The following is an 18,852-nucleotide window of genomic DNA, read 5'->3' as shown; positions in this document are numbered from 1 at the left end:
GAATCAATAATAGTTGAATCATTCACGTAGATCCTACTAGCTCCATGAGAAGACTTGAATGGTTATAGTTATGCTCCACAAAGCAGCTAGGGGGAAGTGACAAGTCTGTTCACTTTTATCATGCCATTCTTGAAATGGGTGAATGAGCTTATTACAAAGTAATATGAGCAAACAAACACCTTATTTATTGATAAATGAGTTCTCTTTTCTGCATCTTGGCCCAGTGTAGCAGGCAGGTAATATAGCCATCACAGGAACAGTTCTGTTTTCATGTAATACATTTGTTCATTGATAAGACTATGTGCATTTGGCACAGTGAGCTGGTAGCTTAGCACTTAAGAATTCCATAATTTTATGTTGGTTTCCAATGATTTTGGTCAGTGATATTCTGAACATTTGCATTGTATTATAGTTCCCAGGAGAAAAGGCCAAAAAGTTCTAATTCTAAGCATGAATTGATCTAAAGCAGAGCTATGAATATCCAGGGTCATGCTACTAATCAAAAATAGTTTCACAAGCCCATGGTCGTGTTTCACTATGTAAATATGTCTGTTTTATTTCTGTAATTTAATGAGGGTTTGGTGTAGTGGTTAAGTGCGTGGACACCAGTTTGGTATAGTGGTTAAGTGTGTGGACTCTTATCTGGGAGAACTGGGTTTGATTCCCCACTCCTACACTTGCACCTGCTGGAATGGCCTTGGGTTAGCCATAGCTCTGGCAGAGGTTGTCCTTGAAAGGGCAGCTGCTGTGAGAGCCTCTCAGCCCCACCCACCTCACAGGGTGTCTGTTGTGGGGAGAGAAGACATGGGAGACTGTAAGTCTCTCTGATCTCTGATTCAGAGAGAAGGGCGGGGTATAAATCTGCAATTCTTCTTCTTCTTTAATGTATGCTGCTGTGGGTTAAACTGGAAGCCTCAAGAATAAGAAAGGGGGGAGTGGCTGGGTGACTGAAGTGTTATGATCCATTGTACTCTAGGGGACAAAGTTGACTGTTTTGTAGAGAGAGTGTACAGTGAGCAGGAGAGTGTTGAGTGGGTGAAGAAATGTGAGAGAAATCTGTTCATTCTGGAAATTATTAGCCCAAGAGGCAAGGGAAATTTAAGAAAATCAGAGAGCAACTGTATCTGAGACTATTACATTGTTAGACTTCTAAATAAACTGTTTAAGTGATAACTGCTTTTTTTAGTGTAAAAGATACCCTTTTTCCTCAGAGCCGTTCCCATGACCATTCCCCTGACCAAATATAACTAAGCCATCCTCTTCTTTGGGTCCAACTAAGAATTCTAAGTCAAGAGCCTTTGGGTGGCAGTGAAATTAAGTAAGAAACACTAAGAAAGGCAATAAGGCACCACAATACACATCACCTCAGAACACTAGAGAGAGGCACCTTTATGTGTGCAAGATATATAGGGTCTCTGAAAAGAGCAAAATCTGATACCCATCAACTCCCAATAAGACACATTCTGCTTATATTTGCTTGCCAGGAGGGCATAAAGCAGCTACCATATGAGAAGGATCATGAAAACAGGCTCTCAGGTTTGTAAATATCCTGGATTCCAGAAATCAAAGCACGGCCTCTTCATAAATGCACAAGAATTTATGAAGAATCACTAAACTATTTTCAGTTGGCTCTTATTTCATGCAGCTGCCCAGAAACTTACAATGACAAATATTTGCTTGAATAATCTGCATATTTGTGAAGAACATAAATTACAATTAAGTTTACCATCCTGACTTAAAGCCATTGCCTTATCTTTCCTTTTTATATCTGATTTTGATGTGAGCTTTGTATCACTTCAAGGCTTGCATTCCCTTCCATCAGTTAAGCTGGCAGTAGATATAATGTCATAATTACTTTAATAAGTAGTAATACTTTGTTCTTACCAGAAGCTGAAGTTGAAAAATGTTTATTTTCAGGGTTTTTTGTTTTTTTCAAAAAATCCAACAATTAAATAAGGCTGTTGCAAAAATACAACATGTTCATGCCAGAAAATGTAGGATACGAGTCCAGGTTAAACTCTTCCAGGGAATAATTCTGCTTCCTGTAGTCAGTTTTTGTAAAGCTCAGGGAACATCTAACACAGAGGATTTACCTATCACTACAAACACAGAAATTAGTATCTAGGCCATGTGTTTACTTCAGTTTTTCCATGCTGGTAACAGAAGACCAAGAAAAGTCTCAGAAGTCTTGCTGAATATTTTCTTTGTTTGCTTCTCCATGTTGTTGCTTAATTTGAGAGATTTCATTTTCCAGTTGCACAATGGTCCGTTCAATCTCATAATTTTTACTGACCAGAGACACCCACCTGAAAAGAAAACAAAATAAATACTTAAATAACTATTTAATATTCCTTAAAGATAAAATACCAAGGAAACACAAATGAAAAGGAGGATCAGCTGGTGCTATACAACACCAGAAGCTCAATAGGGCTAGGTCTCAGTGGATACACACACACCACTGTCCTGATTGGATTAAGCTGAGCAGGCTGAAATTGAATCCAGCGAAGAAGGAGGGAAGGAGGGATCTCCCTTCCAGCTTTTGACGGGGCGCCATTGGTACCAGTGCGCGAGGTCAGGAGCTTGGGAGTGCTGCTGGAGTCTTCCTTGACAATGGAGACCCAGATAACAGCCACTGCCAAATCCGCCTTTTTCCATCTTAGGTGGGCGAGGCAGTTGGCCCCCTTCCTGGAACGCCGCGACCTGGCAACAGTGATCCATGCGACTGTCACCTTGAGGCTAGACTACTGTAATGCCCTCTACATGGGGCTGCCCCTGTACCGAACTCAGAAACTGCAGCTAGTGCAGAATGCAGCAGCCAGACTGCTAGTGGGACTACCTCGGTGGGAACATGTGTGGCCTAGGCTGCGGGAACTGCACTGGCTGCCAATTGTCTACCAAGTTTGTTACAAGGTGCTGGTTATCACCTTTAAAGCCCTATATGGCTGAGGACCTGCCTACCTTAGGGACCGCCTCTCTCCATATGTTCCCCAGAGAGCACTGCGTTCCAGCTCACAAAATCTCTTGGAAATCCCTGGGCCCAAGGAGGCCAAATCAAAAACAACCAGGGAGCAGGCCTTCTCTATAAAGGCACCCCAATGGTGGAATCAGCTACCAGAAGAGGTGCGGGCCCTACGGGATCTTAACCAGTTCCGTAGGGCTTGCAAAACCGCCCTCTTCCAACTAGCCTTTTAAGATAAACCTGGAATTATCATCAAGCCATCTTGTATATACTGCGACGGTAGCACCTTTATACTGTTTTTAGATTGATGATTTTAATGTTAACTTATATATTGTATAATTTATATTGTTCTGTTTATTGACTGTACTATTTTGTTTTATTGTTATATCATGATATTTTATATCATGTCTTGTAAGCTGCCCTGAGCCTGCTTCAGCGGGGAGGGCGGGGTATAAATAAAAACTTATTATTATTATTACTGTCCCAGCAAAAGCTACCTCCAGGCAAAAGCAAAAAGCTATATGGACTGTAATTAAAGTTGGTACATAAGATACTGTCCTCCTGTAATGGTGTGTCTTAGCTTCTTTCCAGAATTAATCTTCTTTGTGCTTCTTTGCACCAACCTGCTATCCCCATCTATATACATTTTCATCTGTTTCAATTTGCCTACCCTCAACCCATGTGTGTGCATGTTTCTCAGCATGTTATTTCTTTAAGGTAACTGGCAGTTACAACTGAAGCTTGGGATAAGACATACATTGAGACTAGACTACTGTAAAGTACTGTACACTGGTCTCCCTTCAAAGTCACTTGAGACATTCCAGTAGATGCAGAAAGCCACAGCTCAGCTATTACTGAGAGCCAGACTGAACATGCATATTACTCTCCTTCTGTGGACACTCCACTGACTGCCCATTTGCTACCAGGCTCAATTTAATGTACTGACTGTCACATATAATATTATATATTAACCTTTCAAAGCATTCAATGGGTGACCTCAAAGTAGCTGTTTTACTGCAAAGGAACTTCAACAACAGAATGGAGAGAGAAATTGCTGAATTATAAATTATTATGTGACTTGGAACAAACACCTCCACAGGACTGAACAGGGATGTTGGTTTTTTATCTCATTATAGATGCTAAACCCACTCTCAGAACTTCAAGAACAGAATGGAGAGGGGAATTGCTGAATTATGAACTATTATGAAACTTGGAACAAACACCTCCCCAGAACTGAACAGAGATGTTTTGTTTTTTATCTTATGCTAAACCCATCTTCAGCAAGTATGGCGATATATCCACAGTATTCCAATGTATTTCTCTTTTAGGATAGTGTATCAGAATAATGCTTTTGTATTGACATACTCAAACAAGGGATATTGGCTGTTTAACTCATTACATATACTAAACCCATCTTCCACTATATTTTAATGTATTTTGTCCTAATGGCAAACTAGAATGATGTATATATTTGTGTTACATATTAAAAGGTAAATTAGTTGGACAGGAAAAACTTCTGGGAAAGAAATGCCTTCTTTTTGACCCAGGTTTATTAGCAATAGAATAATTAACAGGCATTCTCACATTCTGACAATGTTACTGTTTTATGGTTTCCCACGCTAATGCAACCCAGATAAAAGGTTTTCTGAATTTGTTAATTTTACTATTCTGCTATTGGTTTTTAACTTTGTACCAAACAGCTATATGTGGCTTTCCAAACCCCAACAGCTATATGTGGCTCTGCTTACTGTACCTCATTCCTCGTCTGATGAAGTGTGCTTGCACACGAAAGCTTACGTTCTGAACAAAACTAAGTTGGTCTTAAAGGTAAAATCGACTCTTTTGTTCTACTACTTCAGACCAACACGGCTGTCTATTTGGATCTATCTACATATAAAGCCCTTCACCCTTGGTCTCTCTTATCTGAGGGACTGTCTCTCCCCATATGTTCCACCACATCAGCTTTGCTTATCTCAATGCCTTCTGCTAGAACCAACCTACAAATGGGTACGATCAACAACTGCCCGTACATGTACTTTCTATGTTGTGACCCCCACCATATAGAATGGCCTGCATTAGGAGGTCAGGAAGGCACCCACAAATTATACTAAACTGCATTAGTCAAGAGGTAACAGGATTGTACCGTACAAAATGGTTCACAAGTTTACTTGAATAAATGACTACAGACTGTGGTCTATACTGCTTATATAGCTTACTGTAACTAGGATTCTACCATGTAATTTTTATACTGCTTAATTTGTCATGTTAATATTTATGCTATGCGTCAATTATTTTAGCTATCTAGTTGGTTCCAGAATTCTACAATCCTAATGCACTGTTTATTGAATATACCACTTTGTTGATTGTATTGACTTGCTCTATGTAATCCACCTTGACTCCTTGTGAGAAAGGTGGACTACAAATAACATAAAAAACATAGCTATGGGTTTAACCCCAATACTTTCCAGGTAATAGCTGTGATCAGTTTACACTTTCCAAATGGTTCTCAAACTTCAGCAGTCCAGGGACATGATTTAAATTTTGGAGAGCCAGTTTGGTGTAGTGGTTAAGTGTGCGGACTCTTATCTGGGAGAACCGGGTTTGATTCCCCACTCCTCCACTTGCACCTGCTAGCATGGCCTTGGGTCAGGCATAGCTCTGGCAGAGGTTGTCCTTGAAAGGGCAGCTGCTGTGAGAGCCCTCTCAGCCCCACCCATCTCACAGGGTGTCTGTTGTGGGGGAGGAAGGTAAAGGAGATTGTGAGCCGCTCTGAGACTCTTCGGAGTGGAGAGCGGGATATAAATCCAATATCATCATCATCTTCTTCTAAATCCATCACTGGCTATTATTGTATAAAGATGCAAATCTTTCTCTGCTAAAACCCTTGGCCATTAGAAAACAATGCAAACAATTCAATTTTATACTTGAAGTAGTTCAGGGACTCTACCTCCCTGAAGCCACTCAGTCAACTAGACTGCCTAGGGCTGAATTACTGCAAGCCAGAAATCAATGAGCATGTTTCCTAGCGAGTGTTCTGAAGTGATCTAAAAGCAAGGTAACTAGAGGACAAGCAGCTGTACAAGCTCCCACCCCTCAAAGTAAAAGCAAGAAGGCAACTCTACCCCTTCTTCTGAGGTGGACAATATCCCCATTCCTAGAAAATGGTCTGTTTTCAGGTTATTTGGATGTGCAACAGGGAAAGACTCAATCCTATGTCCTTACAAATCACTTTTTAACATGTGTAGTACTCTTGTAGATTCTAGACCCCAAGAAAAACTATGATATGCTACACTGATTTAACTCTGCCTGATCAAGTACTGTGTGAAAAACATACGAAAGTTAAAAACTTTCCTTTAACCATACCTCACAAGAATTTCTATATTAGATCATTATGGCTTTTCAATCTGCATAAGTGCCTTCACATGCCATGCAGTATAACTCAATTGTATCTTTTCTGCAATAATATTTGCAAAAATCAAGTGTTCTGGAACTCCACTTTTCAGATTTATTTCTACAAAGTGTAAATGAATATATAGATCAAGGGCAAAGTATATGCAGGAAAGAAGTTTGAGGTACTTACGTAGATTCCATCTCCCTAAGTTTAGCACCAGCGGTGAGTTGCATATTCTTCCGCTGCCAGTTCAGATCCTGAATATGTTTTCTGAAAGAAGCGGGGGGGAGGGGCAGTTGAATAACTTAAGTCACTTTCTCTGCTCCTGCCTGGGACCCAGCCCAGTGGAATGAACAGGATCTTGTACAACCACAAGCTTAAGCCTACAGTTGAAACCTGACAGCCATTCTGATCAATCAGCAATTTCTGCTTTAGCACAAATCTAATATCTGAGCCTGCAAACTAAGATCTGTGCCTCCCCTTCAAACAAGGATGGCAAACCACATGAAGAAGTAGGAGGAATAAAAGGCTCAGTCACACAGCATTAGACCATGGTTTGATATGACCTCTGAACCATCCCCCAACTGGCACATCATGCACATATACCGAGATTCAAGATGAAACTAATTACATGGATTTAGGGATTTTTTGTGAGCTTTTTTTCCACATAATTTCTACAATGAGTAACACTAGATTTCTCTTGTCAGGTCTGATTCAGATACAGGTATCTAGTTAGCATTCCTATATCTGATCATTTAATACCTGGCAAGAGCTCCACCTCAGTGTTTTGGTTTGTTATGATTATACTACACAAGTAATGCTATTAGGGAATCTTTGCTTTCTTTTTATTACAACACAACTACAGGCATCTTTAATACCGACTTACTCAAGATTATACGATCCATTACTTGTATATAGATAATTAAAGGAGAACAGTTAAATGAGTCCATAAAAATAGCTTGCCTGAAGATAAGCAGGTCACAAGCGAAGAGCTCCGTCTAAGAAGAAGCTCCAAATCCATCCAGCTTCCCATATTTATAGGTTCTAAACTTATCTCCTAACAGCTAGCTGTCCCACTTGATAAGGGTGCACATTTCTGGCTAATCTCATATTCTAAAAGTCAAGTGCGGTCCAATCTCTGGAAACTTAAATCTGTGGATCAGGGCCACAATGACACAAAGCAGATGAACTCTTCTTGCCAGATGTGCAACAAAGAGAGTGGGAGAGAAAGAGGACTGGGAGCACCTACAAATGAGAAAGACATGGGCAGATGGGTGAAATGATGAGGAGAGTTGTTGCTGTGACACCAAAGCTGTAGGATAACCAGAAGAGTGGCTGCTAATGGCAGCAGTGCAATAGTGAAGTTGTGGGGCAAGTGGCTGAGTTATAATTGTAGGTGCCAGGCCCGGCCCACCACAGCTTCCTGCCTTGTTGCCAGGCCATTTTTTTTTTGGGGGGGGGGGGGGAGCGGCAACTGGGCAGGAAGCCCTGCTGATGAAAAGCTCCCAGCTCCCCCAACATCACTGCCTCTCTACCCCCTCCCCCATGCCATAATCCCAAACCTGGTATGGCTTCCTGCTCCCATAGCCATCACCCCACAGACCTCACGTTTCTTGCAGGTTCCCACTTTTTATTTTATAACTTCAAACACTATACAAAGTTATCTATGTTTGAATATCTTAATATTAATAGCTAAACTACTCATCTCTATGTGGCCATGTATCTACCACATGGAGAACATGTGGGTGGATGCATGAAAGTCTTGCTGTTCACATCACAATACTCTCTACTAGCAACTTGCAAATACTGCAACCTCATCTATTTAAGCCTTATTTTTAGAATTCTTTTCAGTTCAAAGGTAACAGAAAAACTTACCTCAAACTCTGCAGCTCCTTTTGTGCCTGTTCAATCATGTGAACTAAATGTCTAGAAGCAAAGGAGATCTGTTAGTTCAACTAATTATTCAAGTACAATGAGAAAGGAAGGCATGTGTCTGCATTTAAAAAAAAATTAAGACAGACTGTGGTGATACAGAAAAGGAAAGGCAAATAAAATAAAAGGGGTTATGCAACATAATTGTGTTTGTCAAGGACACTCATGTAGTACAAAATGTATAAGAAAATATTTTCCCTGACATCCCCTTAATTATAATTTTTAAGGTACTATATATAAAATATAACCTTACTTCTGTTGGGGATATGATTGTATTCAACATTTAAGTTTTAAACTTCATGATTTATTTTGACTACATCATTTGTTTCATCGTTACAATGTATTCAGTATTACATATTTTTGTCACTTATATATATTAATTAGAAACTTTAACAGATAAATAATATATCAAGGTGCAAAGGAAAGTCTATTATGTATCTGATATCAAGAACCCATTTATATTTGAAATGTTAAATTTAAAACAGATTTTAATTCTACTTGTTTCATTACCATCAGTATATATTTTTAGACTGCTTCTCATTCTAAGTTTGTTTTCTGCTAGCATTGTACACACAATGCACACTCCATCTCTCCTCAAATTTCATTAATAGACTTGTTTCTCAAATAGTCTGTAAATTTTGCCATTACTATATATTCAGCAAACTTATTTTACCATTCTTCTAAATGTGGGCAGATATCTAGTTTCCATTTTGCTGCATAAATAATTCTAGTCTCTTCATTTTCTAGTAATGTTTTTTTAAAAAAAATAACAAGTTTATTGAGGAAAAAAATAAGGCATTACAAGAAATACCGCTATTTAGAACAGTATAAAATCAGCACACAAACTTGAGATTTAAGGTATACGTTACATATGCACAATTCAGCCCTTCCCTTCCTCCCTCAAAAAAAAAAGAAGAAAAGAAAAGTGTTAATTAACAGGTCAAAAATAGATCAGACTCCAGTAAGATGGATTATTAGGTAAAATTTCATGTTCCATCAGGTATGAGAGTAAGGGAAACCAGACTGATATAACTCTTTGTTCATAGCAATCTATTGAGTATTCATAAGTATTGTAGGCTAGTTTGTGAAGGAATAAGTCCCAAAGTTTGAGTAGCCATTGCTCAATGGAGGGAGGAGTTTTGTCAATCCATTTGGGGCTATTATAAGTCTGGCAGCTGCTATTAGAATATTAATTACGGTAATTCAATATTGCTTTTACTAAGGGTATGGATCTTTCCAGTTGTGTAAAAGGAAGATGTCTGGTTCGAAAGGAAGATAGTAACCAGTAATGAGTTTAATATGTCTTTGAATTTGTTTCCAAAAGTCAGATAAATTAGGACAGTTCCACCATCCATATAAATATGTAGCAACTTCACCACACCCTTTTAAGCAAGCCAGGTTTATCCCAGGATCTATCCTGTTTAATAATGAGGGAGTTTGGTACCAACACATCATTGTTTTGATAAATTGAAATTTGATATTAAAAACCTTCGTTGTTAGGCCATATGAGTTCCATATTCTGTCCCAATGAAAAGAGTTTAGCTGCTTCTGACAGTCTTGGTTCCAGCGTACTTGGTAACAAAGGGATCTAGTTTTTGAGGATTGCAAGAGGACTCGGTACAAATTTGAAAGAAGTTGTATGGGTTGGTCTTTAAGTTTACTAAGTAAATTACAGTATAATACATAATTCTTGAATAGGAGAGTGAAACAAGTATTTTAGTTGAAGATATTGGAACCAATCCAAATAAAAGTTGATTCTTTCCTCCAGACGTTGTTTCTCTAGGAATCTGCCTTTGAGCATTAGTAACACCTAATAGCATGCTCCTGATATCTACTGGACATTTAAACTTTAATATGTTCTGCATTTGCCGGTGTATTTCTTTCCAATTGCTTTTTGCCTTTTTACAAGTCCACCACATATGAAAGAAGGTTCCATCTACATCCTTGACATTTCCAGCATTTTTATCTGCTTTCTCGATGTCCTTTGGAATCATATACCATCTAAAAAACATTTTGTACCAATTTTCTCTTTCTGGCTGATTGTAAATTTGTTACCTTTTCCCCATATTCGTTCCCACTGTTGCATAGATACCTTGTCCTTTGAAGTTTTGCATCCACTTAATCATACATTTTTTCACTTGTTCACCTTCTGTTTCTAGCTGGAATAAAAGCTTACATATCCATCATAATACTTTTTTTGTTTTGTAATCAGCTGTTCAGTGCATCTCTTAGAACTCCACCTTCAGTGCTTCTGATCTCCTTTGGTTTTCACAGTGATTGATAATATAGCAGCCATTGGATGTTTACAACATCTTTCATATCTCGCCAAGACTTGATTTTCCCCTGAGTATTTATCATGCCATATGTTAAAAAACCATTTTTATTTCTTGTGTTATTGTTAATAAAAGCTCCTTTTGGGACATCATAAGAGGGTATGAGGGACCCAAAAATTCCAACATGTAAACCATATTCTCAAAGTTCATCTCTGATTAGGTGAATTCTTTCTTGTGTTAAGATATCTGTAGCTAATTTCTTAATCCATAAATAATTGTGTAAGTCTTCATCAAGGTCTGCAGATTCTGATTTTGCTATTCTTTGTCTTTTCTACAGTCCACAATTCAGACCAGAGCTGCTGCTTGGTAATATATTATATTTGGGACTGCTAATCCACCTCTCCTTTTCTAATCTTGCAGTATTTTGAAGCTTATTCTTGGTTTTTTGCCATTCCATATAAATTGGTTTATCTGCCTTCACCACTTTTTCAATATTCTTTCTTCTATGTATATGGGTCACATTTGGGACAGAAGGTTTAGTTTTGGCAGCAAATTCACTTTGAATGCAGAGATTCTTCCCAGCCACAAGATTCCCAATTTTTTCCATCTTGATAAAACTGCTTGCATTGATTTCTAAGTTTTCTAGTAGTTGTTTTTTGAAAGATTACAGTTTAGCTCAGTCACATTTATTCCAAAATATTTAATAGGTGATTGCTAAGCACTCTGTGCTCCTTATAATCTCTTCTTCTTGCTGCATTAAAAACTTCATTATCATTTTTTGTTTCTGTTAATTTTATAGCCTGCTAAGGATCCCAATACTTTGATATGTTCTGCATTTTAATTTTCTTGACAGAAACAAACATGACCTTGTTCACCAGGCGTAGTGAAGCCTTTGATTATCTGCCTGTTCAAAAACTTTCCAGTGATGAACACACTCACACCACCTTGCAAATTGACAGCGGCAGTTCCACCTATCAGACTACATCTCTCAAAAAGTAAAATAATTTATTAGGATTATAACCATTCCCTTTCCAGCATAAAAACCCATTAAAGATGTTAGAAAACAAGTTTTATACTTTTGTAAAACAGATTAGCAGCATGCAATGCTTTTAAAAAAACTTGAGGATATGATAGCCCAACAGAAGAAGTGGCAATTACAAGTCGTAGAAGCAGACGGGGTTTCACATTAGATGAGAGAGTAAAGAGCACACCTTGTATGACAAAGCATGGAATGGCTTGATCATTTGTCTAATTTATCTGTAGCACATATTCTGCTACTACAAAAGAAATGTAAAGATCTGAAGAACTGTTAACTGAAAATACAAATTCTTCCAACTAAGTTTTTAATTGCTTGAGACAGAGAGAAACTACTTACTCATTATATACTTTCCATGCATTGCAGCCATACTGAGACATTAACTCCAAGTTCTCAATTCGAACTGCCTGATGCTCCAGCTGAGCCATTGAGTTATTAACACATTCCTGCCATGCTGTGATATCATTCTTCTGCCCAGAAGAGGGAGCAGGCAGTTCATACCTGTTAAAGCATCAGAAAACATAGTCTTTAAAGCAATATGACAGGTAGTCTTCATCTAGTTTTTGATGAATGACTCAAACATAGTGCTTAGGCAAATTACTTTACACAGTCTAAACCTTTTAAATACTGTGAAAGCACAATGTTGGCTCACAGCTAACAGCGCCAAACACCTGTGACACCAACTTCAAGAGGAGGAGCCTGGATTTATACCCAGAGTGGCTTACAATCTCCTTTCCCTTCCCCTCCCTACAAGAGACACCCTGTGAGGTAAGTGGGGCTGAGAGCTCTCTCTTAAGAACTACTCTTGAACAGAACAGTACTGAGAGAGTTATGACTGACCCAAGGTCACTACAGTAATTGCATGGGGAGGAGCGGGGAATCAAATCTGGCTTTCCCAGATAAGAGTCCATGCACTTAACCACTACACCAAACTGATCAATAGCATCAGCCAACACCTACTTCTCCATAATCATTAGCATGATGAATCTCAGCATTTGTTTTTAATTGCTGATTTTTTTCATAGCATACATAGGCCAAGATATTTCTTGAAAGCACAAAAAACCAATAATAATTGTTCCAGCAGGATGAACTAACATCATGGCTGATGGAAAACATGCAAGATCTGGAACACAACCATTTAATACTAATAACCCAGTGCTGATTTTTCCTAAACTTTTTTCAACATAAATGATGACTACTTTACCAACAGAGTAACTACTGTAACTCGCTTTACGCTAGCCCACCCCTGAATCTGACCCGGAAGCTCCAACGAGTCCAGAATGCTGCAGCGTGAGTCCTGACAGGAACACCAAGGACATCACATATTCAACCTGTGCTGCGCCAGCTACACTGGTTTCCAGTTGAGTACTGAATCAGATTCAAGGTTTTGGTTTTGACCTTTAAGGCCTTGAGCAGTCTGGGACCGACATATCTGCAGGACCGCCTCCTCTGTTACGTCCCTTGAAGAGAGTTGTGCTCTGCAGGTACCAACTTATTGGTGATCCCCAACCCTAAAGAGGTCCGGCTGTCCTCAACAAGAGCCAGGGCTTTTTCAATCCTGGCCTCCTACCTGGTGGAACTCTCTAACACCTGATACCAGGGCCCTGCAGAATTTTTTGCAATTCCACAAGGCCTGTAAGGCAGAGATGTTCTGCCAGGCTTTTGAGTAGGGACAGTGACAGTAATAAGCTGGCACCTCACTCTTCTGCCCCTCCAGGCTACCCCCTCCCTACCAGGATGGAACAGCAGAAAGTGTTAAGGGAGCCCTGATCGGGGAGTGTAAGAGACATAATATTTTATCCGAAATTTTATTTTATCCTTTTTATTGTTGTACATTGCCCAAAGCCCAGCTTTGGCTGGGATGGGGTGATCCAATAAATAACAACAACAACAATAATCCCCCTAGAGTTACCTTTTCATGCTTAGCAGTTCTAAGGGCTGCCGGGCTGCTAGACGTTCAAACTCATTTCGCATTATTTCAGTCTGCAGACAAAAATTAAGCAAAATTAGTTATTACAAACAACTTTTGGTCATGTTGATTGCTGAATTTGTATGGTGGTTTTAATACAAATTGAACAGCCTTCCACAGAATACTATTTTAGCCACCATGGATGTGGAATCTCTGTATACCAGCATCCCACACCAAGACGGATTACAAGCTATAAGGAATATGATTTCTTACAACACCACAGCCGGCTTTGCCACAAAACTGTGCCATTTTGTTCTCACTCATAACCACTTCAGATCTGGTGACAACTTGTTCTTTCAATTCAATGGTACAGCCACAGGCATCTACATGGCCCCACAATATGATAACATCTTTATGGCTGACTTGGTGCAACACTTCCTAAACTCCCACCCATTCATCCTTCTCTTATACCTGTGATACACTGATGACATTTTTATTGTCTAGAGTACAATGAACCAATCTATGCAAGAAATACATTTCTGGACAATACTTTAAAAATACACAATGAACACAGACACTACCTAAACATACCAGATGATCCACTGTATACAGCCAGGCTCTGCACTACAACCATATCTGCTCCAGTCCTACAGACAGAGATTCTGAACACCTGAGGGATCTACAACAAACCTTTCTGGAACTAAAGTATCCACCTGATTAAGTCAAGAAAGAGATTAACAAAGCCAGAATGCTACCCAGAGAAAACTTGTTGCAAAACAGGCCCCAAAGAGACAATAACACACCACCACTAATTGTCACGTTATTGAAGCAGTTGAACTAATCATCAGCTACTTGCAACCTCTACTGGATAAGGACAGATCTGTTTCACAAGTACAGAAGGGTAAACCTTTTCTTGTGCAGACAACCCCTCAAACAGCTCCTCATGCATAATAATACAACATTTAATTTGAACATGGACACTGGTACCAGAGCTTGCAATAAACCCAGATTATATTTTTGCAGCTGCATAAACCCAGACAACACAATCACTGGACCTAACAATATCAACTACATCATCTCAGGTTTATTCGCATGCTATTCTTCTAACATTGTATATACTATTAAATGCTGACAATACCCTTTCTCTACACTGGGCAAACCCTACGTCAAAGGATAAAGAGACACAAATCTGACATCAATAATCATAAGACTGAGAACAATAATAATAATACCTTTTATTTATATCCCGTCCTCCCTGCCGAGACAGGCTCAGGGCGGCTCACAACATATAAATACAATGTACAATAAAACCATAATTCACAATAATTACAATTATATAAAACCATCATTAAATCATCAAATCAACTTGTATTAAAATTAACATTATGGTGCTATGACTCAGATCTTCTATAAAATTCAGTGACTAAAACATATCCAGCAAATCTTTCTTGGCTCGGTATTAAGTGAAGGCTATTTTAAAGAGGTAGGTCTTGCAGGCCCTGCGGGATTGATCTAGACACTGCAGGGCCCGCACCTCCTCCGGGAGTTGGTTCCACAATAGTGGAGCTGCAATGGAGAAGGCCCGATCCCGAGAAGCCTGCAGGAGAACACTTCATTCTTCCAGAACATTCAATGGGTGTCCTCAAAGCTCCAGTATGTCCCTGCAAGAGCACTATGCTCTAGGTAAGAATGCTCTGGTGATCCCTAGCCCTAGGGAGGTCCGGCTGTCCTCAACCAGAGCCAGGGCCTTTTAAGTCATGGCCTTGACCTCGTGGCACTCTCTGCCAGATGACATTAAGGCCCTGCAGAAACTTACATAATTCTGCAGGACCTGTAAAGCAGAGATGTTCTGCTAGACTTTGGGTTGAGGGCAGCAACGGTTTGTTATCCAGCTGGCACCTTCTTTTTCCCCACCCAGATGCTTTGCAAGTTCCTCCCCCTCCCTCTGTCCCAGCATGATGCCCAGGCAGTCCAGGATACAGAAAAATTTATAGGGTGCCATCTGAGGTTTCATATTTTTAATTGATTTATTGTGCTGTTTTTAACTGGTATATCAGCCTGACCCAGGATAGGGCAATTAATTAAGTTGAATTAATAATAATTTATTGCAAAGGAACTTCAGGAACAGACTAGAAAGGGAAATTACTGAGCTTCAAATTATTACAACACTCAGAACAATGGAATTCCCAGAACAGGGATATTGGTTTCTTATCTTGATACATGTGATAACCTCATTCAGATCTTACATCTGTATTCTCCAGCGGTCCAGGCAATGGGGCAGTCCGTTACCTCCAGATAGACTCCAGAGGTAACAGACTGCCCCGCTCCTGCCTCAGAGAAGATTCATAGTAAATTAAATCTAATCTTCCGTTCTCACCAATCACCCATAAGAGCCATACATCCTCTTTATTTGACCTTATTTCTTATTTGGAATAATGGATTAGACTAGTAGATTGTAAAGTAACATAATGAACAGTAGAATATAATGTAATTTGGATGATGTATTTCTCTGGCCTGGGGGCAGGGGAGATAATTCTACACAGCCACTCACCCGAGTTCAAAGAAGATGCTGTAAGATTGCCTTCATGCTTGAGAAGAGACAGATGGAGCATAACAACAGGGTCTCAGTTAACTACTTGAAGCATTCCACAATTAAGGATACATCTGCCCATCAATCTCCAATTCTGACATATTTATTTCACTATGTTCCCCCCAAAATTAAACCCAAACAAATGGTAACCATATAAACTAAGCTTGTTATTTCTGTTTAGTCCTTGAATCTGTTAAAAATCTATATTATGCAGTATGCTTATTTACTGCTCGCCCTCTACCTACCTATACATATGGACAGGTAATTTCCATTTAATTGTACCCGAAGTAACGTGCATGCACGCACATGAAAGCTTATCGCTTGAATAAAACTGTTGGTCTTAAAGGTGCCACTGGACTCAACCTTTGTTCTGCTGCTTCAGACCAACCCAGCTGAACGTACCCCCATAACGAAAATTAGCCATAAATACAAAGCAGAGCAACAGGTTCTGTTTCCCTGGCATTGTTATTTTTCTACCTGAAGAACAATTTTTTTAAAGAAATCATTCTAACTTTACCACTTCACTCTGCTGCACGTGTAGAGCAGGCCACGCCAAGACTCGGCCTCCCTGGCTCGATCTACCTTACTCCAACAGGCTCATAACCTCCACCCAAAGCGACGTCTTTGTGAGCCGAATATTGACCCTTCCTCACCTCGAAGGCGCTGTAGTCTGGCGCGGGCAGGTAACTCAAGTAGTTCTTGGTGGGCCGATAACGCCGCGTCTCCTCCTCCACCAGCGCTGCGGCCTAGACAGACAAACAAGCAGAGATTAGATGAGCTTCTCTGCCGGACTCCGGGCGCCCTCAGCCCGCCTCGCCACTCACCGCCTCCCGCACGCCCGGCGCCTCATAGCCTTGATCGAAATACGGAAGAGCATCTACAGCTACTTCGCCAGCGACCAGCCCCGGGCCCGCCATCTTGCACCGCCCACCTCCAAACCCTTAATTGTCCCACACATGCGCAGTCGCTCAAGGCCTCTGCGCGTGCTCACCTTTCCAGTGTTTTGGGAAAACAGGCTCCGACGACACGGCAAAGCCTCCAGCTCCCCCTGCAGGTTAGTATTGTGTGTCGCCAATAGTTTCAGAAGTAGTGCATAGTTGTCATAGTAATTGGTTTTAATTACTGGTGCGCTGCTTTCGGCTTAAGGCCGAGCGCAGAATAGATGCTTTTGAGCTGTGGTGTTGGAGAAGAATCTTGAGAGTCCCTTGGACTGTAAGAAGATCCAATCAGTCAGTCCTAAGGGAAATCAACCTAGACTGTTCCCTGGAAGGTCAGATGCTGAAGCTGAAGCTCAAATACTTTGGCCACCAAATGAGAAGGGAGCACTCCCTGGAGAAGATCCTGATGCTGGGAAAGACAGAAGGCAAAAGAAGGGGACGGCAAAAGATGAGATGATTTGACAGCGTTACGGATGTAACAAACATGAATTTGAGCGAACTTCAGAGGATGGTGGAAGACAGGAGGGCCTGGCGTGACTTTGTCCATGGGGTCGCAAAAAGTCAGACTCGACTGTGCGACTGAACAACAACAATAACATGCTGCTTTGAGTTGGGCCATGTTCTTGGTGGGAAAAAGCAAGTTAAAATATGTTAAATAAATAAGTATGGATTTAAATAACTGCGTAATGTCATCGGAGTTCTGGGATCTAGAGAGCATTTTGCAAAGCTGCAAACCCTGTGAACTTGAATGGGACACTCCGTACGCTGGAGCTAATGGATTGTGATTTGCCGTTGTATTCCATGGAACCAAAAAGCAGACTGTGACATGAGTGATGGGATTAAAAAAACAAGCATTCAATTGCTTAAAAAAGGCATAAACTAATACACACACCCCTTGGCCTTGAGCAGTGTAGAAAATATACATTCAGGTGGGTAACCCTGTTGGTCTGAAGCTGCAGCAGAACAAAATTTGACTCCAGTGGTTCCTTTAAGATCAACAAAAGTTTTAATAAAGGTATAAGCTTTCACGTGCACACACACGTCTTCAAATAGAACGAAATGGAACTTACCGGTCTACACAGATAGGTAGAGAGTGAGCAGTAAATTAGCATACAACATAGTGATGTTTAATATAGTGATGTTTAATAAATTCAAGAATCAAAGAGGAATAGCAAACTGAGTTTATATGGTTACCATTTCTTTGGGTTTATTTCTGGAGGGGGAAAACATAGTGAAGGAAATAAATGTCAAAATTGGAGATTGCTGGGCAGAAGTATGCTTGTTAACTAAGACTTTGCAGTTAGTTCCTCTCAGCATCCCAAAAATAAGGCTCCATCTGCCCATCAGTCTCCAATTTTGACATATTTCCTTCACTTTGTTCCCCCCCCCAACAGAATTAAAACAAACAAGTCGTAAACATATAAACTAAGCTTGTTATTCCTGTTTGATCCTTTAATCTGCTAAACACTTTTATTATGCTGTATGCTCACCCTCTATCTGTATGTATGGACTGGTAACTTCCATTTCATTCTATTTGAAGAATTGTGTGTGCACACATGAAAGCTTATGCCTCCTTGAATAAATTCTGTTGGTCTTAAAGGTGCCACTGGACTCAAACTTTGTTCAGAAAATATACAGTTCTATTCTAAGCCTCATCATTTCCCAAGATTGTCTAAAACAACCTACTTTTAAAAAGTCAGATAGCGAAATACAGGCACATATTAAACTGGCTGTTGCTAAGAGTTAAAGGGCAGAATAAAAATGAAATTATTAATTACCACATTTCCCAAAGTGGCTTACAACATTGTGTCCTCTTGCCACCCA

The 18,852-nt window shown here is 40.0% G+C and overlaps 1 protein-coding gene across 1 annotated transcript; it reads right to left on the bottom strand.

Annotated features, from left to right (window-relative positions):
- Positions 1–1,891: 1,891 nt before the first annotated feature.
- BCAS2 (BCAS2 pre-mRNA processing factor) lies at positions 1,892–17,070 on the bottom strand. The gene is made up of 7 exons (XM_060231183.1): positions 16,915–17,070; positions 16,744–16,836; positions 13,504–13,574; positions 11,931–12,092; positions 8,226–8,276; positions 6,540–6,620; positions 1,892–2,306 (listed from the first exon to the last, which is right to left on the bottom strand). Exons 1-7 carry the CDS (start codon positions 17,005–17,007, stop codon positions 2,180–2,182), a joined length of 678 nt encoding a protein of 225 aa, XP_060087166.1. The 5' UTR covers positions 17,008–17,070; the 3' UTR covers positions 1,892–2,179.
- Positions 17,071–18,852: the final 1,782 nt, after the last annotated feature.

This window comes from Heteronotia binoei, chromosome 2 (assembly GCF_032191835.1).
Source record: "Heteronotia binoei isolate CCM8104 ecotype False Entrance Well chromosome 2, APGP_CSIRO_Hbin_v1, whole genome shotgun sequence".
Taxonomy (NCBI): Eukaryota; Metazoa; Chordata; class Lepidosauria; order Squamata; family Gekkonidae; genus Heteronotia; species Heteronotia binoei.
This window is presented reverse-complemented; position numbering and strand designations above follow the sequence as displayed.